Here is a 22,113-nt window from a genome sequence, read left to right as displayed (position 1 = left end):
AGGCCTCAGCCTGGTCTCTGGGTCATCGTCCATATGGTACTTTTATGTAATGCATTTCATGTTCTTTAGTGGAAAATCTTCACAGAGCGGGAAGCCCACCAGACATAGTTAACACTGCATGCGGTGCTGCCATTACAGCCAGCGGATGATTTGGAGACTCCGGAAGGGTTTAGAGTTCACTGGCATGCGCTTGGGTCTTACCTCTTGCACACGGCTCTTTAAAGAAATGAGGGGCAAGAAGGGAAAAGTGAACGACTGTTTTCTCTTTCTCTGTCTGCAGGGGCTCTCACCACCAACGGCATCAATCCTGACACCAGCACTGAGATCGGAAGGGCTAAGAACTGCCTCAGCCCCGAGGACATAATTGACAAATACAAAGAGGCCATCTCCTATTATAGCAAGGTGACGATGGATTTGCAGTTTTTGCTTCTCATGTCTTTCCAATCAGAAGGTTCCCTTTTGACATGATGTCATGGTGCAGTGTCTTAAAACAACAACAACAACAACAACAACAAAATACCTACTATAGATTATACTTCGGTGTTACTGATAGGTTCATTTTTGAGTTGAACATGCTGCACTTGCAGAGGTCACAGGACGTCCCAGAGGGGTCATGTGGTCCTCCTCTGCCACGTGGGTCCTGGCAGAGAGACTCAGGCTCCACAGCAAGGGCTTGACCTACTGACCTGTCGAGAATATTGTATTACTCTTTAGTGCATAGTGCTAAATGCCTAAAATGTTTATTCTTCTGACTACAAATAGTAGATATTTAATATAACTGTCATAGCCTGGATAATCATTATTGATATATATATATATTTTTTTTGGTGGTTTTGTGAGACAGGGTTTCTCTGTGTAGTCCTGGCTGTCCTGAAACTCACTCTGTAGACCAGGCTGGCCTCGAACTCAGAAATCCACCTGCCTCTGCCTCCCAAGTGCTGGGATTAAAGGCGTGAGCCACCACCACCCCGGCATTATTGATATTTTTATATCAGCTTTCTGGGATTCTGAAAATTAGTGTGTCCCAGTTAGGGTTGTGATTAAAGCACCCCGACCAAAAGCAGCCTGGGGAGGAAAGGGTTATCTCATTTACACTTCCAGACCACTGCTCATCCTTGAAGGAAGTCAGGATAGGAACTCAAGCAGGGCAGCAACCTGGAGGCAGGAGCCACTGAGGAGTACTGCTTACTGCCTTGCTCCTCATGTCTTGCTCAATCTGCATTTTTATAGAACCCAGGACTCACAGCCCAGGATGGCCACACCCATAATGGGCCAGGGCTAACCTCCTCAGTCATTAAGAAAATGTGCCACAGACAGACAGCTCAGTCTTAGTTGGTATTTTTTTCAGTTTCGAATCCCACCTCTCAGATGACTGTAGCTTGTGTCAAATTAACATAAAACTAGCCGGCACACAGCATAAGTGATCATTTTATAAAAATGGTGAGCATACTGCACTGTGAGGCGAATGTCCTTCTTCTCTGGCATGGTGCATGTTCTCCATGCTCTTAAACCTCTCACGTGGAGACCCTGAATGACCGTCAGCTCAGTGCATCCTGTGGATGCAGCACCCCCACCCCTTTTGATCTATCTATTTATCTATTTATTTTGAAGTGATAGGGATTGAATCTAGGCCCTTCACAAGCCAGGCAGCTGCTCTATCTTGTCTAGCTAGAGCTCTAGCCCAACCCTAATATATTTTTTAAAAGCCCAAATATCGTTAGTAAAACTTAAAAGAGAAATCTCAAGCTGCACAGAGTCGTGGTGTGGAGAGAGCAAGAAACATCCCTGCTGTCCCCACCCTCCTCTCTAGGCTGGTGACTTTGCCATCCAGCTCTCTTTACTTTTTTTTTTTTTTTTTTAAAGATTTTTACTTATTTTATGTATATGAGTACACTGTAGCTGTCTTCACATACACCAGAAGAGGGCATCTGATCCCATTACAGATCCTTGTGAGCCACCATGTGGTTGCTGGGAATTGAACCCAGGACCTCTGGAAGAGCAGTCAATGCTTTTAACCACTGAGCCATCTCTCCAGCTTCCCCCCCCCCCCTTTTTTAATGACTTAAAAATGTTTTTTTTTTTTTTTTTGATTATGTGTGCATGCAGTACCAATGGTGGCCAGAAGGCAGCATCAACCCCCATCATCTAGAGTTTCAGATGGTGTTGAGCCTCCATGTGGCTGCTGGGAATTGTTCTGGGTCTACTGCGAGGAGAGTTGGTGCTCTAACCGCTGGGCAGTCTCTCCAGCCCTGCATCTTGACTTTTTTGCCTGTGGGAGACACATGTGTTGTCTCCAGCCACATGTGCTCTCCAGTCTGCCATACTCCACTGTCAGTACCTCATGGGTGGCAGATGCCCCCTCCCCTTGCCCTGCTCATCTCCCAGGACTCCTGTGGTGTTGTCTTGTGAGAGGTGACAGCTGTTCTGGGGAGCTGTGTGACTGCTGCTAGCTGACACTCGCTCTCTTGGGATCGCAGTGAGTGTGCTGGAGGCTGGGTTTTTAGATGTTAGCCAGTGGACAGGACATGAATGTGCATCAGAGGTTATCTGTAAGATGTCTTAATTCCCTCTCCAATATAGACATGGAATTGCTTATTTAAATGATCCTCTTCCCCTGGATAGTACTCAGCTTCGAATTTTCTGCTTTAGTAAGTAATCCAATAGTTCTATTTCTGGACCAATTAAAATTTTGTTTAAAGAAAGTCCTTTTTGTTTGGTGGGCATGACACAGGGTCTCACTGTGTATCTTTGGCTAGCTTGGATATCTCTATGTATACCAGGCTGGCCTCAAAGCCTACCTCTGCCTCCTTTGTAAAATTATGTCATGGGTGTACCTGATTCTCCAGCTATCTGTTTTACCATAATTTACTGAATTCCTTATTATTATTATTTTTTTTTGCAAGTTTTCTCTCCGTCTCTTTCTTCCCTTGCCTTGAAGTTTTACCTAACTGGCTTGTACACATTTTAAGCTGTTGTTTGTTTGTTTCTGTTTTGTTTTGTTGAGACGGTTTCTCTGTGTAGCCCTGGCTGTCCTTAAACCCCCTCTATAGACCAGGCTGGCCCCCAATTCAGAGATCCCCTTCCCTCTGCCTCCTGAGTGCTGGGATTAAATGTGTGCGCCACCATTTTAAGCTTTTTATTTTTTAATACTGATCTTTTTTTTCCCCTTTGCTCTACCACTGTGATGCTTTATCTTCTGTGGGAGTTTTAATAACTAGTAGTATAAGTCTCTCTTCTTTTGTTTGGGGATTGAGCCCTGGGCTGTGCTCATGCTGGTCCCAGGCCCTCCACTACGGATCCGCCCTCAGCCTGCATCGGAAAATCTTCTTTCTGGTTGTGATAATGGATTCATTATTCTTCAGTGACTCTAAAAGACATTATTTAATCTAAAATGAAGTCAGTGTTTGGTGGGATATACGGTCAGCTTATTCTGGGAAGAACAATGCCCTCAGTGTGCTGCTTGCCTCTGTAGAAGAAGGTTCCAGGCCTGTGCATTTCCACACGGGCGTTCTGGCCCCTCTCTATAGTGCCATATAGAATACAAACAGTTTTGGTGTTACTTTGTTATGTAGGCTGTTGGATATGTTTTTTTATTTTAGTGCTTGTGTGTGCGTGCACATCTGGAGGCCAGAGTATAGCGTGAGGTATTGACTGTCCCTTCCATCCTGTCAGTGCCAGGGACTGAACTTAGGAACTTAGGGTGTCAGTCTTCGTGACAAATGTCTTTACCTGCTGAGCCACTTTGCTGGCCTCAGACTGACTTTTCAGTGTTCACTTTTAAAGCTATCCATTTAAAAATCAAATTAAACTCCCTTTCAGAGCCCTTTCATATCCGTTTTAGAAAAATAGTCTCCAAGAGCATCAAAACGAATTGTTCCCAGATGTAGACAGGTGGCGTAGGCCTGGAGAAATAGGGTTCTGACTGTCCACACTTGAGAGCCCCACCCTCTTGCTGTTGTGGGCACACTTGTGGCTGCAGACGGATGCCACCTCACCAGCAAGGCTGGAGCCTCAGTGGCCACAGAGTGTACCCTGTCAGAGAACACTGGAACTTCACTTCTGGGGGAGAGGCACAGTAGAGGGGTCAGGTGGCTCTGTCCCCACCATGCAGAAGAGAGAGCAGTCAGACAGTAGCGTGCAGGCAGGGCTTCCATCTGCCCTCACCAGCGATCTGATTGTGAGCAGGTCTGCAGCCTCAATATCGTTTTCTCTCTGCTGCATAGAATGTTGAATCAGGGTCGATGATTTTTACATATATAAATGGCCAGCATGGTGGCAGGCTCATTAGTACCGCTCGATAAAGCATTGGTTATTGCCTCCTCTTCCTGGGCTCAGAATACTATAGGGCATCTGGGCCAAGTCAGCTCCTCAAATGTATGTAATGTGGATGGAAGGAGAAAATTCATGCCTCACTTTTCTTGACTAATGTTTTAATTCCTGTGCTTCACTGAGCCCCTTCAGCTTTCCTTCTTCCCTCGCCCCCTCCCATGAAGAGCCAGTGCTACCCAGACGTCTGATTAATTACAGTTGAAGCCAGTGCTTGGCTTTCCCTCAGGACTCACTAAGGGGCGTCATCCGCAGACTGGTCTCTGTGAACGGCTTCTTCCTGGGCTCCTGAACACTGTCTCAGGGTGTCCTGTTGTGTTAGGAGTGAGCTGGGCCACTGCTGAGATACCGAGTTGTTAGATCTGGCTTGGCTTCAGTCAGACTGCAGCTGCCTTATAGCTTCCGTTAGGCTCAAGGACATAGGCTCAGGTCCCTTGTCACGTGCATGTAACTTTGCTATCATCGTGAGTGACTGGGCAGCAGAGCAGTAGACTGGGAGAGCGGAGAATTATGCTCGTGCGGTCCCCGTGGCCGGACATCTCTTATTACTCTGTGCATACCCATGCTTCCCAGATCTGTTTTGCCTCTACCTATGGCTTCTGCCTACCTTGAGAATAAATCCTGAGATTCTCTCGGGCGTGAGCACGTAGTGCTGCAGTTTGCTGTGTGTGGGTGCTACCTAGGGTCAGCAAGGACCAGAGCTGTCTGTGTAGTCCCACTGTGTGTGGGAGCTACCTAGGGTCATAGCACTCTGTGAGCACTGTCCATGGTGCTGAACCGACTCTGTCCTAAGGGAGCAACAAGTCACTGTAGTTTAGTAGTGACTCAGGGGTGTCCCATAGAACCTGCTTTTTCCAGTGCTTGAGGTATGGTACAAGTCATTCTGAGATAAAATCAGTGTCACAGCTAGAAATAGTGGTGCATGCCTTTAATCCCTGCGCTTGGGAGCCAGAGGCAGGTAAATCTCTACTAGTTCAAGGCCAGCCTGGTCTACAAAGCAAATCCAGAACAGCCAGAGCTCTGTTACACAGAAAAACCCTATGTGGAAAAACCAGAAAAAAAAATCAGTGGCACTGAACACAGGCAGCCCAGATGTCTTTTGCAAAAAGCAACAAATTCCCAACAGCTGCATTAAAGCCATAGATGTGAGAACAACATTTAAGTAAGATAAATGGCAAAGCATCCAAGGCATCCATTCATATTATGGGCTGAGCATCCCTAACTCAGACATCTAAATCCCCAAACCCAAACTCCTCTAAATGCTAATCACTTCTGGTCTCGAGGAATCCTCAGCCCGCCTGCCCCTGGAGCTAGGATTGTGGTTGTATGATTTTAATCAACAGAAGCACACTTAGATGGTCATAGGCTTATCCCAACTTGTGCCCATTAAGACAGACCCTTGGAGATAGCTTTGCCCCCCCCCCCCCAGGGTACCAGGGGCCTTGTGCATGGCAAATGCTGCTGGAACGTCTGGAGTATCAGTGGCAACTTCCTAGCCCTGGCAGCATCCCTGCTCTTTGCCAATGAAGGTGTTCTCTTTATACCCACAGTATAAGAACGCTGGAGTGATCGAGCTGGAAGCGTGTGTCAAGGCCGTGCGCGTCCTGGCCATTCAGAAGCGTGGCATGGAAGCTTCGGAGTTTCTTCAGAATGCCGTGTACATCAATCTGCGGCAGGTGAGCGTGTGCCTGCCTCTGTGGCAGGTGATTCAGGTCTCCTGGAGCGTGTCTCTCATGGTCCGGGTTGGAGATTGGATGATATAATAAAGAGCCAAAGCACGTGTTACTTATAGGTCCATCTTCTTCATTTTAGGGTATTATATTTTTTTTAAATTTTAGAATTCATCATCTTCTCCCAACTTATTATTTGGAATAATAACTGGTTCCTGCAGCTTTGCAACCTTGATAGCTTGTGCCTTTGTCACTTGTGAAATGCTCGCCCTTCGCAATGCTGGGCCGTTTGGTTTACAAAACCTGAGGTTTGCATAGCTCCTGTCACACAGCAGGCAGCTTACAAATGGTTAGTTCTGAGCCTGAAGAGCATGCTACGGATTGCCCCGGAACCCAGAGCCTCCCATGTGCTAGGCTAGCTCTCCTCCATGGCGTAGCAGCCCCAGTCCCAGAAAAGGTATTTAATAAGACAGTCATGAAAACATTGAGTGGCAGACTCACCATGTCCCTCCCTAACCTGAGGGCTGTTAGCCGTGTGAAGCCAGGTGGAACTGATCTATAGGCGAGCCACAGGAGACAGGGCTCCAGCAAGCAGCAGCTGGCCCGTGGACACCCCGTTAAAGCAGACACGGAGAGAAGCGACCACTCTGCCATGAGTGGCAGCTTCATAGGGAAGACAGGTGTTGAATGGTATGTGAGTGGCACACATCACAGAAGCCATCATGGCAGCAGAGGGAGCGGACATTAGGATGGGGACGGGGATGGGAAGGGAGCAGAGAGGGCTGTGTCAGCAGGAGGGTACAAACACTGGAGTCTGCTCTAAGAGCAGAATAGGCAAGAGCTGGGTAGGGGAGGGTGCAGTGCAGGTGGACCTCTAGGAAAGCACGAGGTATCTGAGTCTGAACTGTTCGGGGAAGGAGATAGGCTGGAACAGAGGACAAGGCAGAGTAATTGTAGACGGCCACTGGACCTCCGTCATCTGGGCTCTGAGAGGCAAACAGCAGACGACATCCTGTGGGCAGATGAGACCACTGTTGGGCTGGACAATGGTGAGATGCAGCAGTGGGTGGGCCACCATGTGGACAGGGTAGAGGGCAGCAGGGACTTGAGATAATCCCACCAGACACCCATCCCCAACACCTGTGCTTGCTTACAACACCGATAGTTGCTGTGCTCACCTTAGAGATTGTTTTTTGAAGGAAGATAACTTAATAGAGCTAACCAGAGGCTGGAGTGGCGGCCCTGGCCGTGAGCACATATGGCTTGCTCTTGCAGAGGACCGGAGGTCCACCCCCAGCACCTCCATCACGGCTTACAAGTGCCTGGAGCTCTAGCTCTTTGACCTCTCTGAGTCTTGCTTGCTGTAGAGCCCCGTGCTGCCCTCGGGCTGGTCTGTGGGGCTGGCTCCCTACCTCAGTCTCCAGAGTGAGGCCCTGTGCTGCCCTCGGGCTGGTCTGTGGGCTGGCTCCCCAAGTCAATCACCAGAGTGAGGCTGCCTCTGAGTATTCGAAGTGTTAGTTGTTAGCTCAACCCCAGAGGGAGAGACAAACACAGAATAAGGCCCCTAAAGAAAGACTGCCCCAGTATTACTGGCCATCTCATGTGGGAAAAGAGCACCTGTGCTTCAAGGTGGGGGAGCACTGGGAGCCATCTGCACCCTGTGTCCATGGGGAAGGCGAGGGGAGGTCCCAAGCTCTGTTCTCTGTTGGTTTCCGGGAGAGGCAAAAACCTGGTCCTTTGATGTAGAAACTTCAGTTATCTGAGAAATGGCCCAAGAGGAGATAGATGTCTGTCTGTCTCTAGTAATGCTGAAATTTACTGTTTGACTTGGTTCTACCCAGGGTTCAACACTGGGCCAAGCCGTGTGTGTGTGTGTGTGTGTGTGTGTGTGTGTGTGTTACATTTATTTTATTAGTGTATATCTGTCCATGTGTGTGGGCATGTGTGCCACAGCATGCATGATTCAGAGGAATACTTGGATAGTCTGTTCCCCCTTCCCCCTTATGGGTCCTGAGTATTGAACTCAGTTAGGTTTAACGACAAGCACCTTTACCTGTTGAGCCATCTCGCCTGCCCCTGAAGCTGTGCTTTTTAGGGATGCTAAGACTATTGTCCTTGTAGAGGACTGGAGGGTGGGATGCCCCAAGCCAGGCATACACAGACCTAGTGAAATGTGCATTGACCGAGACCCTGGACAGTGAAGTGCCTGCCTCACAGGCACGATGAGGGAAGGAGACCACCAGGGTGTCTGAAGGGCAGAGGTGGGTTGCTGGGCCTCACTGGCCTGGAGGATGGAGAGCCGTCAGGGGTTAAGCTGGTATAGGTTTGCCAAAGGACAGTGAGGGCAATACACAGGGCAAGGGTACTTTCAAGGGCAGGAAGGTGGGACCCTGATGTGAGCCGTGCTTCTGAGTGAAGAGTGCTAGGCCTCACCAGGGACCAGGGAAGCCTTGAAATTATTTGTAGCCAGGAAGCTGGGTTTAGATTAGATGGTCCTGTGTCCCTCCGCAGCTCTGCACTGGGCTACTGCTATTGTCATCAGGCCCAGGGGTTTCAGGAGACAGCTTTGAACACAGAAGAGGCTCCAAGCAGACCCAGAGGTCTGGGGAATGGAGTCTATTATGCTTAGCTGGTGCTGGAGTACTGGGTGACTGCCAGGCATCCCAGCCCTGCTCCGCCTCTACAGACCTGTGGGTCCTCACTCTCTGCAATTACCAAGTCAGCTTTGCAGATTAAAGGGAGGGGATTTGGACTTACTGCAAAATGGTATTCACAGTTGGGCACTGTAGTTTAGACCAGTTCTGCTACCGCCTTGCTCGGTGCCAGGCAAACACTAGAGGGCAGCAATGTTCTGTGGCAATTCTGGCCCTGCGGCACAGGGCGGTTACCGGCCTTTCTTTTTCCGCCTGAGGAGGAAGGTACTTTGTGGTCCTTGACTCATGCCGGTGTCTGTCTGCTAGTTGACAAGGCAGCAAAATAATGAGTTCTGGTGGGATTTTATAATCACAGTAAAGAGACGGGCCTGTAGTTTTTCTGAATTAGAACAAGCTTTTGGGTCTTAATCAAGTGTGATCTATTGTGGAGCTGGTGGTAATGAGGGACTTCGGCAAATGGTGGACATTTCAGAAGGAATGGAGATGTGATTAGTGCAAGTTCCATCTGTCTTTAAGAATCCCTGCATGAGCCAGTGGTGGCACACACTTTTAATCCCAGCACTCGAGAGGCAGAGGCAGAGGCAGAGGCAGAGGCAGAGGCAGGCAGATTTCTTGAGTTTCAGGCTAACCTGGACTACAGAGGGAGTCCAGGACAGCCAGGGATATTACACAGAGCAACCCTGTCTCAAAAATCTCAGAACTGGAGACTAAAACACTGGGCTTTAGCGGTGCTCTACAAAATAGATGCAGAGTCCCTCTTCCACAGGCAGGCACAGGGGCACCTGCGTGAGTGGGCTGGTTCAGGCGAGTGGGCTGTGGTAATTATCTGGTACTCCCAAATGGCAGCAAATAGCCGGCTGTGTACAGACCTGTGCGAGGGCCCTGAAGGTTTCACAGGCAGATGACAAGGTTCATATGAGAGCAGAGGGACTGGGACATCATTTCCTCCGATTGTGACACCCTCTCAGCCTGTCTTCTTCTGTGGAGAGCAAGCGACCACTCACTCCTTGTAGGTTGCAAATGCTCCAGGAACGCATACTTAGTGCCACACACCTTCCCGGAACACCAGGGTGGTGAGGAGGCTGCAAACCTCGCTGGCATCCTTTCACAGACTTCTTGAAGCATGAATCTGTTCCTTGAGATTCTGTGGTCTAAATGTAGCCAGCTGTATCCGGAGAGGGGTGCTTAGGAAAAGGAACAATGGTTCAGGCACCATATAAGACAATGGCTCGAAGGGAGGGGTCTCTGGGACATGTGTCCAGCACCCTTCCTGTTCCTTCCCCTCCCTTCCCTCTGGGATAGGCAGGAGCCAGACTAGGCAAAATGTGCCTGCCTGCCTGCCTGCCTGCCTGCCTGGTCCCGAAGTCCAGTGAGCTGCAGTCATGGTCCACACTGCCTGAGCTGAGGAGTGGAGGGGCGATCGCCTGATAAACAATTAGACATGGAGGCAAGCGATTCCCGAGGGAGTCAGGTCTACAAAGGACAGGACACACTCCCCTTGGATACCTTCTACGGGGCAGCTCAGGAGGCAGGCGTTCATCCCGGGGACATAAGCATTGTTGCCACGTAGAACAAGGGGCAACCAAGAAAGATGCGCAGGCTGCGGTGACCGGCTCCCCAGCAGCTGGCTTGCAGGGCTTGTGGCTGCTTCGGCTGGTGCTGAACAGACACAGGAAGGTCTGGGCAGCTTCCTTCCTCACCGTTGGCAGCCAGTTTTAAAGATAGGGGAAACTGAGGGTGAGACCCAGCTCAGCTCACAGCCTCCCATTGTTCTTTAAATCCCCCTCGCTGCGATTCCCAAACCCAACCGCCCTGTGGCTCCCCTCCCCCACCCTCACCAGCCCAAGGTACTGAATACATTTTTGTTTTCAACAGAAAATGGCGGGTGACCTTAAGAGAAAGTGCTTGTGAAGAAGTGTTTGGAAAACTAGACCCGCATCTGAGGGTCACACTGAGGCGCATTCCCCCTCCCCCCTCCCATCCCTAAGTTCTGGAAAGATTAGTGCCCTTTAAAAACATTTTCCTTTATGAGACTTTAGAGGGGACTTTCAACCTCTTTGTCTTTGCTTAATTTTCTTCCCGAAGCCATTGAGATTTTATGCAGGCTACTCTGTTCAGATGCAAGAACAGCCTCCTCGCATTTCTTTTTTGATGGGTTTCCTTAATGAAGCTGTTGCTAAGGAAACCCTGCAAGAGCCTGGTAGGCACCAGCGTTGCAGCCCTTGTGCTCCTGTCAGGTTGAGCTCAGTCAGAAGGGTGGGAGAGTGGGGAAGGGTGTCTGTTGCCTAGGGAAGGGCTGAGGTAATGATGTGACAGGTCAAAGCTGGCCAGCTGGCCAGTGGCTTCCAGGAGCAGTCCGTGGGGGAATTCACGGTTCTTACAAGGAAACCATTGAATGGGGAGGGAGGAGGGGCACCTGCTAGATTCCTTACTGGACAGGGGGAAGGAGAGAGAGAGAGAGAGAGAGAGAGAGAGAGAGAGAGAGAGAGAGAGAGAGAGAGAGAGAGAGAGAGAGAGAGAGAGAAAGAGAGAAAGAAAGAGAGAAAGAAAGAGAGAAAGAAAGAGAGAAAGAAAGAGAGAAAGAAAGAAAGAAAGAAAGAAAGAAAGAAAGAAAGAAAGAAAGAACTGAGACATTTCTGGTCTAACAGGATTCTGGTGTGTGGCTTGACTAAGAGTCCCCAGGAGAGTGGAAGTCTGTGAGGACAGTGAGAAGGATCAGCCACTCCAGAGCGAGGGGTCTGCAGAGACCATCAGGTGGCCCTGGGGCCCAGCTCAGCTCTACCCCTGCCCCCCCCCACCCCCCACTTGGACAAGGCACTGCCCATTAAGCTGAGTTTCAGATCTCCACTAGAAGAGCCAGACGTCATGCCCTGCGGGCGGCTGTGACTTTTAAGGAGGGATGCTGGAGAATACCTCTTTGGAGACTTGCAAGTCACTGTGGTCTCCTGGGCTTGGGGAATCTTGGATTTCCCTCTCTGCTTTAGTAGTTAGGAACCTTAGTGTGAAGACTACAGATACCTTAATAAACCCCTATTTCCTGGCAGGCATTTTTCTGATCGAACCTTCCTCTGGTTTTAACTATAATCTCATTTTTTTTTTCACCTTGATTTTTGTCTTTTGGTTGTTACTGCTTAAACTGTGTGTGTTTAAAATATTGATTTTTACATTCTTTAGAACGAGGCAGAATGTAAACAGATGCAGACACAGAGAGTACCCCAGCCACTCCGCTTTTAGAGGTTCCAGGATATTTACCTTAGGAGGTTACAGCTGAGGTGAATGCTGAAACTGTGTTTTCAGTAGGCGAGTCTGGTAATCCACGCAGACTCTGGAGAAGGGGTGGGGGGCTTATTCACCCCTCTGTGCAGGCACAGTGCTTGTCAGGGACGAGACACTTATTAATCTCTGACGCATGATTCATCCGGCTGCTCTCTCGCGTCGGCACTGCTCAGAGCAATGACAGCGGCAGGCAATGGCGAACGTTGGTAGAGACGCAAGGTGTCCACAAAGCCGAAGCGTTTCACAGCCTTTGTGCGCTTAACACTTCAAGGCCCTCCTGTGAGGAATTGTTTTTATTAGTTCATATTTGTTATGCACAGCAGACTCGGTTTTTATTTGGGAGAGCTTCAAGGCTCTGGAAGAGTGCTAGAGCAGTGCAGGCAACACTGCGGTGCCCACTAGCCAAAGGACCGTGCTGTCCTTGTCACCCAACTAGCTTGCCTGGCACAGCTCTGCAAGTTTGTCCCCATCATAGTGGAAGTCAGTACCTGTTTTCCTTCCTGTGGCCAGATACAAGACACTCTTTTTATAGGTCTGGCTTTTCCTTTTATGCGCCAGTGTACAGCGGGAGCTGCTGCTGCTTCCTCCTCCTCCTCCTCCTCCTGGCTGTTGAAAGATGCTACTGTGAACATTCACGTGCAGGTTTTGTGAAACGTGTTTCCACTCCTCGTGGGATGTATACTTGGGCCATATATCACTCTCTAGCTCTCTGAGGCACTGCCAGACTGCTGAGGACGAGGCCACCAGCAGGATCTGAGGGCTGCGCTCTCCCCACCTCTTCCCGGCCTCCTGTCTGGTTGCGTCTTTGGCCACAGCTGCTGTAGGGATGGGAAGGGAGGGATGTGTTTCTGGTTTAATCTGCATTTCCCCCGTGCCTCGTGTTGGTGAACATCTTTTCCTGTGCAGACCGGCCATCCACACATTTCTGTTACAGTTCTTTCTATCTCTTACCTATTTTTGGAGCCAGGGATTAAACTCAGAGCCTCATGCACATCAAACACAGACTGTACCACCCAGACGGTCAATCCTTCACCACCTCTTCTTCATGTCGTCGGGGTGTAGGAACTCTCAGTGCGATGCAGACGATGCGGTCTTGTCAGGTCTCCGCTCTGCAGTAATGGCCTCCATTTTACCTCGTTCATTTGTCTTTTGAGAGACAGTACTCTTGTTCTGTTGCTCAGGCTGCTCTTCAGTTGAGCCAGGGCTCAAGTGATGGGCACCCTTCAGGTATCTACCTGAGTGTCCACCACCGTGGCCCCGCCCATCTGTGACTTCTTTCATAGACATGCCTTTCTGCCTTTGATGAAATCCAGTTTCTCTACACGTTAGCACACGGCATATGCTTTTGGCGTGGTTCAGGAGAGATCACTGAGCCCGAAGCTCCACTGTTTTCTTTTTGATAGGATGTATCTATGTAGCCCAGGCTGGTCTGATACTTGCCATGTAGACCAGGCTATTCTCAAATTCTGGGCCTTCTGCTCTAGCCTCCCAAGAGCTGGGATTACAAGCACGTGCCACCATGTTTGACCTTTTATGGTAAATTTAGTGTTGGAAATTTACCTTTTTCAAGATTTTTTTCTCCCCTGGCTATTCTGGGTCTCTTGCATCCATAGGAAGTTTAGGATAAACTTGTTAGTTCCTTGAAAGAAGCCAGCAAGGATTTGGTTGCAGACTTCATTGCCTCTGTAGATGAATCTGGAGAGTTTAGCCATAGTAACCATCACAATGGTGTACACCCATGACCACTGCGCTCTGCAGGATGTGGGAGGAGGGCGGAGAGCTCAGGGCCACTCTGGTTACAGAGTGAGTTCTAGACTCATCTAGGCGACAACAAGGCCCTGCCGCAGCTTCCTCAACCGCCCTAAAACGTCTGTCACTCTGTGAATACAGAGTGTCTGCACTAAAGAGCCGCAGTCATCCCCTATTCTCCCGCTTCTCCTCTCATCCCTCTTGCCTTCCCTCCTCTTGTCTTCCACCTCCACCTTTCCTTCCCCTTTCCTTCCCTCCTCTCCCCCTCTTCCCAGCATTGGGAATTGAACCCTAGGATTCACACATAGCTCCACCCACGAGCCCTGGAGCCGTGGGGAACACTTAGCCGCCTCCTTGACTTCCCGCTACAATTTCAGTTTCCTTTTTAGTTTATGGTTTTGTTTTGCTTGTTCGTGTTATATGTGCTCACTTCCTGTTTTATCTCATTGCCTGGGTTAGATGACATGTTTTGGGAATTTCCAATTGACATCATTATGGTAGATGGTGGATGGTAGATTATCTTGCCATTTTCTGAATTCACCTCTTTTCTTAGTTTTTCGATGTTCTTTCAAGGTTTTGTTCTATTTGGAGCTATAGCTTAAAAAATAAAATTCATAAAGATTTCAGTCCAGTGTAGAATTCTTTATAAAGTAGGCAGAATTTGAAAAGTGGTTGGTTCTAGCTTTTTTATCTTTTTTTTTTAAAATGTATATAGAGGAAACTTAATTTTCTAAACTAAAAGAGGTGTTTGTAGGTAGGCATAGCGCTATGCTGTCCACATTGATCTACTCTGGGACTCAAGTGATTCTTCCGTTCTAACCTTCAGGTACCTACCTCCCTGGGCCTACTGTGTGCACCACTATGTCAGGCTAAGTGGAAATTATGTGTAGTTTTGAATATGCAATCTTTCTGGGTGATAGCTGCAGATATTATGTAGAAAACCCAGTGTGTCTGTGTCTTGTGTACTGGGGAGTGTGCAGACTAGCTATGTTCCAAAGCCTCTTCCCATGATGCTTCGGTCTTTAGAGCTCTGTGAGTTCTTGTAGTTTCGAAGGCATTCCTGGCTGACTCATTTAGTTATAACCTATGATTTTTAAAAGTCTCTCCACAGGGGTTGGAGAGATAACTCAGATGTTAGGAACACCTGCTGCTTTTGCATAGGATAGGAGTTTAGTTCCCAGCAACCATATTTGGTGGCTTATAGCCACCTGTAATTCCAATTCCAGAGGATGTTATGCTTTCTTCTGGCCTCCATGGGCACCTGTATTTATGTGCACGTGTGCAAACACACACACACACCTCTCTCTCAGATGTTTTTGGTGACAGTCATGTGTCCGTTGTTTTGAACACTACTGAGGCCTTTCCTGAATGTACACATTACTTCGTTCAGCCTTTCCAGCCACCAAAACATTAGATTGTACTCTCTTTCCCCAAGAGGCAAAATGGCAAAGCTGGCGACTCGATGGACGATGGCTCAGACCTGCTAACTGGACTGTGCGGGCGCCCTGCCCTGCCCTGCCCTGCCCTGCCAGAATGTTCCAACACCACCACCACTTTCCTTCTGATGTTAGAACAAAGTGGGTCTCAGCCTACTTTGCAGTTGGAACTAGAGTGGTAAGATGGTACCAAAATGACCCATCTTATGTCTTATGACTAAGGCCTCTCATCTTGAGTGTCTTCGAGATGCTTCTGCTAGAAATTTGCATAAACATCTGGGCCCTGGACTCAGAGGTCGTGACTACTCAGCCTGCTGAAAAATCAGGACAAGGATGTGCTGATTAATAACCCATCCTCCCCACCCCCGCAGGACCGAATGAGTGTGGGGACTTGATTGCATCTCAAGATTTTGCCTGGGACATTTGGTACTCCATCAGATCCTCACGCTGTTGCTGCCCATGTTAGCCCGGCACAGCTTTGTCCCCAGGCTTCCAGGACTTGTGTCAACAGGAAGCATCCCCGTCAGTGGCGTCACAGTGCTGGAAAAGAGTTGTGCCCAGGCTTTCCCCACGGAGAAGGGGAAAAGGGGTCTGGAGTAGGAAGGCTCACCATTTACTGTCATGTTACATTCATACGGCAGGAAGAAGGAGAGGCTAGGACTGTTCTGTGGTAGGTCCCATGGGAAATGTGGAACATGGTGGCCAAGGTTTGGGCCCTTTGTTTCCTGTCACTTGTGTTTGGCCACAAGGGCCCCAGCTGGGGCCACCGTTACTAGCATCTGTTGTCATGTGCCAGATGTCAAGTGAGGGGGTAGGGGTCTCCCAGTCCGTGATGGAGGCAATCAGCATCTTTGCCTCTCTTTTCTTACCACTCTCTTTGTCCCCTGCCATGGCTGACACTAGCACACAGGAGTCCTTCTGAAGCAAGGCTGTGTCCTATGCAGGTTTGAGTGTCCACGGATCATAGACCCAGTCAAAACACTTGTGGAAGCATTCAGTTTATTGTTGAGACCTAAGGTTTCTTAGACCAAGGACACAGGGAACTAACCAAGAGACAAAGAATTGATGATGCGCACTCTGTCACATGAATTGCCTCTGCTTATCAGAAGATTCTCTTAGGAAAAAAAAAATGGCATCAGACTGGGAAAACATATTCTCCAATCATGGATGACTAAAGACTCAGGTTTGGAACCTGAAGAATGAGCCCAGTTCCGAGTTCCATAGTAAGGCGAACGACCTAATTTAATAAACTGTCAGAAGCTTTGAACAAATACTTCACAAAGGGAGATACAATCGTAGGGGAGTGTGCTCAGCGCCTGGTTATCAGGAAACTCCAGCAGAATGGCAAAAGTCACAGGCACCCGTAACATCAAACATCTGTGGGTGCGTGAAGCACCGTGGTCCTTGCATGTCATCCCTGTGAGTGGGAACTGATGCTACCACTCTGGTAGAGCAGTCTGGCTGCTCCAGGACAGGGGGAAGAGGCTCCATGTGAACAGTGCAGGACAGGACCGACACTGTGGGGCTAGAGGCTACGTGTGAGAACACACCATCAGGATGGCTTTTGGGAGATGTCTGTAGCTGCAGAGCCCGTAACCCAGAGTATTTGCCCAGCACCTGCAGGCCGTTGTCTGAAGTATTCCGTATATGTAGTATTTGCCCAGCACCTGCAGGCCGTTGTCTGAAGTATTCCGTATATGTGCAGTATTTATTCTGTTTCTCTACCTTCCTATTTACTGGAATGTTCCCCATGGATTCTAAGCTGGACATCTGTCAGTACACAGGCCCCAAGGGAGAGGCCCTCACTTCCTGCATTCCTTGTGGCCTCCCCATGGGTGGAGCGGGTGCCTGCAAGTAAAGAAACTTGGGGATGGCCTTGCTTTCTGTGGGTGGGTGTGGTCAGGATTGCCACAAAAACCTGGCTGTGAGGCATCTGGGCTGTGTCTTGTGTACTGCAGGGCTCCTGAGCAGTTTACCTGTGGCCATCTCAGGTCCGTTAGGCTGCTGCAGCAAAATACTGTGGACCTGGGGCTTCTGATTAGCACATGCTTATTTTCCAAGGCCAGCAACACTGGGGCCTAGGCTCTGGTGAGGGCTGCTGCCAGTGCACAGGTGCCTTGTCTCCCACAGCAGGCCTCATGAATAAGGGCCCTAGGACTTATTCATGAGGCCTTAATTCATAAGGACTTCTGACCAGATCGTCTCTCAGAGGGTTGTGGACCACAGATATTCTGTCTGTTGCAGGGTGATGCCTCTGAGCTGTAATTCAAGAATGCTAGTGTGGTGAGGAGTGTGGATGGCTTGTGGAAGGCAGAGGAAACCTTGCAGAGGCCCCTTGGTATACCTTCTGGGTCATGCAGTAAAGGCCCAGGTAGGGCTGAGGCCTGGGGAATCAGGAGGAATTTTTGAAGAAGGCCAGTGTGCAGGGCTTTCTCATATGGCTTTGTTAGCATAGAAATATCTAGAAACCCATTGCCGGGGTCATGGCTAGAGGGGAGCCACTTACCAAGAGAGCTGTGTGGATTACGGTAACTTTTTTCCCTAGAGTAGCAATGAGGTGGGGAACACATGATCAGCAGAGTCCTAGCCAACCATCGGGTCTTCCTGGTTGTGTGACTTCTGGGTCTTGTCAGTGCCTCTCAGAGCTTTAGGCATCCTTGTGTGGGGTAACAAAACTTTTCCTGGGAGACACAAAACACACTCATCCCAGATAGGAGACTGTCAAAAGACCAAAGATCAGATACCACCAAAGTCCAACTTGGTGAACCAATGCGTTTTACTTACAGGAGCAGAAATGACTCAAAGCCAGTTGCATCACCAAAGTCCACCCCATCATGGGTGACAGCTCGCAAGAGCTGGGAACCTGGAGCATGCTGCACAGCCTGCAGGCAGCTCAGCAAGTTGAAGAGTCCTTTCCAAGTGACTCAGATGGTTTAAACCTCTTCCAGGCAGCTGGGCTGGTTGAGTCTTCTCTGCAGATTGTGTTGTCTAAGGGTGACACTTAGCAACTTTATTGTTTAGTCTGACTCCGAGGGACCTAGTGAGTCTAGTCAGTTTCAGGGACTTCCTGACACTGTTTTGAGTTGTTTACCTTCTTTCTACCTTAAAGCGTTCCTGCAGGATGGACTGTTTCAGTCTTGGAGGAAACTGCTTCAAAAGACCCTGTCTATAAGGGGTCTAGTTCTGGAATGCAAGTTGATTAATAAACCCCGTGGTTTATGGGCATAGACTGGGTGCTTACCCACCAGAGTTGTTATTACTGATCACCATTGGGAGGATCTCCTAGGCCTTGGTGGAAGGAAACATGCTATAAGCCAGAAAGTATCAAGTCTAAGTTAGACGGTATTATCATTTTCTAGTCATGTGGCTACACATGTCATGTGCTGAGAAGCTGAGCAAAGTTCATTCCCCCATCCTTCTGTCAGGATGTACTCTTGTCCCTTCTCATGAGTGATTTCACATGTGTTGTGTGATAACCTTCTCAGGCCTGAGAATCTGGGCCTTCTTAGCAAAAGGCTGGACGTGCTTAAAGCCACTGGTCATGGGTGGCTGTCTTGGGGTGTTCACAGGAGTCCTAGAGCCTCAGGATTGTTGTGTCACAATGGCCTTCTCTCTTCTGTTTTATGGAAAGAGGTTCTGGGTGTATTTCTTTTGTCCCTTTGGAAGTTTCTTCAAAAGCTTCTTGCTTTCTCTTCATGCTTCAGCTTTCTGAAGAAGAGAAAATCCAGCGCTACAGCATCCTTTCTGAGCTCTACGAGCTGATCGGCTTCCACCGCAAGTCAGCGTTCTTCAAGCGAGTGGCTGCCATGCAGTGTGTGGCCCCAAGCATCGCAGAACCCGGCTGGAGGGCCTGTTACAAGCTCCTTCTGGAGACACTGCCTGGCTACAGTCTGTCGCTCGACCCCAAGGACTTCAACAAAGGTACTCACGATGACCCGGGGCTGCAGTGGAGGTTGCTTTATTTCCATTTAGCTCGTGCATTTAAGCAGTTGCTGAGTGTTGCAGACTGTGGTGGGCACCTGTGGTTCAAAAGTGGCCAAGCCCTGCCTCACTCAGCCACTCACAACAGCGGTGACTTGACACGAAGTCCTGGAGCCCACCCTGTGGCCTTTGTTTTTGTATCTTTGTTAGTGGAGGTCAGAGACTGCCCTTGAAGCCATCAGCATGGTATGTCATCAACATAATGCTTTAAGTCCCTAATGTTTTTACTCATGAAGTTTTGTTAGGTTAGCGAATATCAGTGTGCCTTCCCAAAATAAATATACTTGGATGTATGTGTAAACACATAGCTATGCATCTGTGGCAGATCCTGATTATGTAGTAGTGATAAATATTAAATTATAGCTGTAAGTCTGATAACTCTAAGACAAATACATCGCTCAGTTGGCCAAAGTCTAGTTAATCAAATTCCTTCTCTTGGTTACTGCTTTAGATGGGGACCCGGAGCTAGAGATGGTGCAGACTTTCCGTAGGAGGAAACTGAGTCGTCCTCGTGCGTTATCCCACTAGGATGCAGAGAGATCCCCCATGTGCTCCCACTCTCAATCACAAACCCCATTCCTCCGCTTTCATTACTATGTCATACTAGTGACTAGTATGTAGATGTCATCCTCCCCAGACCCTTTAGCACCCGACCTTTGCAAGCAGCACTTCCTGTTGATGCTTCCATCTCCAGCAGACCAGAATCTTTAGAAGGGAGTTGCTTGGCCAAAAGGTGAGACACTCTGTTCTTCCAAGGGCATGGTGGTAACTTTTCAAGGCCTTTTGGGCTACAGTCTCCATTGTCTGGCAAGCAGTGAGAGCAGCATAGACCACACTCAAGTCAGTAGGACTTCATGGGCAGGGCTAGATGGGAGGGGCAGCCATAGTGGCCCCCACCCAAGGCGGAAGAAGGGTGAGCATCAATTTGAGGCCAGGCTGGGCTACAGAGATCCTGTGTCAGAACAAGCCAAAGAGTCCCTGTCTACACCCCTTCCTCCACAAAGGGTAGGTGGTAGGCAGGCCAGGTTGGGCACTTGCTGCACTTGACCAAAACCCTTGGCAGAGCACACACCGGGAGCTAATAATTTTGAGAGGACAATCCCTCTGATCTTTGAGGCAAGCACATACAAGACTTTTATTCATTGCAAAAATTATCTTACAAAAAGGAGAAGATCAAGGCCCAGTGGCCCCAAGTCCATTTTCTTGTAAATAGATATGGGCTTTAGGTTTAAATAGAGGAAGAATTGGGGCAGGAGGTCTGTATCATTAGGCAGTCCTGGTCCAGGTGTGGTTCCATCCATCATTGTCCCAGTACAGGACATCAAAGTGGTGTCAAGATGTCTTTATTGCTGGGGGGAGAGGTGTTTCCTAGGAGGCAAACAGGGTTTCAGGGTTGGATGAGAGAAGAAACTGTGGCCCAACAGGACAAGGGACTTTTCAGGTTGGTAAAGAGATGGAAGGAGGCTGGGACCATGGCCTGCTGAGGAGAGACTGGCCTGGGTTAGTGGTCACTTGGTGGCCAGGTGGGGCACCTGTGCTCAGGGGTACAGCAGGCTTATGAAGGGAGGTGTTGCCCCTCCCCTCTCACCCTGCAAAGTCCCATGGAAACAGAGCACCTGAACCCTAGAATTCTGTCTTCAGAACAGACAGTATCTTGCCTCCATGTAGTTATGGGGGTGAGGTAGGTAGGCTGGAGTCTGCTGGACTGCTTTCCATTCACGTGACCTGCCAGTGTTGTCCTTTTATGCTGGGCTCACAGAAGTTCTTGTCTCTCCAGTGACCTTGTTAGCCAGATCTCCCCCATCCTGCACCCCTACTGAGGGTTATTTTTAAAAACATTAAACATGGACCTTGGCATTTGTCTGTGTTCAGTACCGTCGGTGACTGTGATTCACTCTAGACAGTGTCTTTCATTGATTTAACTTTTCTGAGACAAGGTCTCATGCTGCAACTCAGGCTAGCCTTGAACTCCGCACTAGCTCAGGCTGGCCTGGAACTCTCAATCCTCAACCCAACACATGGCTTTGTGTTGATTCTTTGAAGCAGGTTGTCCTTGACTTTAAAAATACATTCTTTTAACAAACGTATTTATTATGTACATGTGTGTACTATGGCGTGTGTGCATGCAGAGGTCAGAGGGCAAGTTGTAGGAATTGTGTCTCTTGTGCCACATGGTTTCAGAGATGGTACTTTCTTAGGTCATCAGGATTCGAGGCCAGTTGAGCCATCTAGATGGTTCCTGGCCCTTGTTTTTCTTTTTAGCTGTTGGGATTGTGTCCAAGTGGTCAAGAGGAGGATATGGGACTTAGATTCTGCAGAGATTTCATGGCTCTTGCTACTGGAGCAGAGGAAGCCTCTAGAATGATGTCTCTTCTCTTTATGTGCTTGAAGAGCTGGAGGAGGCAGCAGAGAGCAGGACGGATGATCATGCAGGGCCCACAATGGCTGTGCCATGCTCACTGTGCTGGACGTTGTGCCATGAGTCGGGATGAACACGTGGGTGCTCCGAGCACCTGGCAGCCCTCAGGACAGCGGAGTCCTGAGGCCAGGTTCTCTTCCAGAACCCTTATAATTGTCTGATCTAATATGTTTTTCCAGTAAAAGTTTATCTGGTCTGTTACCTGCCTTCTCTTTTGTAATTTTCTTCCTCTCTCCTGTCTAGAGATGGGTTGGATCAAGGTTGGTTGAGCTCCTGTTGGATGATTGGCACTCCTTAGGGGGAGTGGACATTAGACCGATGTGCCTGATGCTGGGTCTTGGAGTTGATCGCTAACACAGGAGTCCTGTGGGTGCTCCCTTAGAATCTGTTTGGGTCTCTGTGGCCCTCAGTATGCTTCTTGGGCTGTTTCCATTGTCCGTGTAGTTCTGCTGCAGCTGTCACCCTTAGGTCCCATGCATGCCTGAGACCATGGGCCCTTTCCAGCAGAGAGCTGCATGGAACCTGGAGACACAGCTGCTTAAAATCTCCAAATGGAGTGACCATTGCAGGCTGCCCTGGGTGCTACATAGTCATTGCCCCTC

General features: G+C 49.0%; 1 protein-coding gene across 1 annotated transcript in view; it reads left to right on the top strand.

Moving 5' to 3' along the window:
* Positions 1–22,113, top strand: part of Trappc9 (trafficking protein particle complex subunit 9) — a 483,396-nt gene that overhangs the window by 25,653 nt on the left and 435,630 nt on the right. Inside the window, 3 exon segments of the mRNA XM_052161564.1 lie at positions 281–402; positions 5,877–6,002; positions 18,816–19,032. Coding sequence (XP_052017524.1) covers positions 281–402; positions 5,877–6,002; positions 18,816–19,032 — 465 coding nt within the window.

The sequence above is a fragment of the Apodemus sylvaticus genome, chromosome 17 (assembly GCF_947179515.1).
Source record: "Apodemus sylvaticus chromosome 17, mApoSyl1.1, whole genome shotgun sequence".
NCBI classification, from domain to species: Eukaryota; Metazoa; Chordata; class Mammalia; order Rodentia; family Muridae; genus Apodemus; species Apodemus sylvaticus.
The sequence above is the reverse complement of the archived record's forward strand: the minus strand, read 5'-3'. Positions and strand labels throughout refer to the sequence as shown.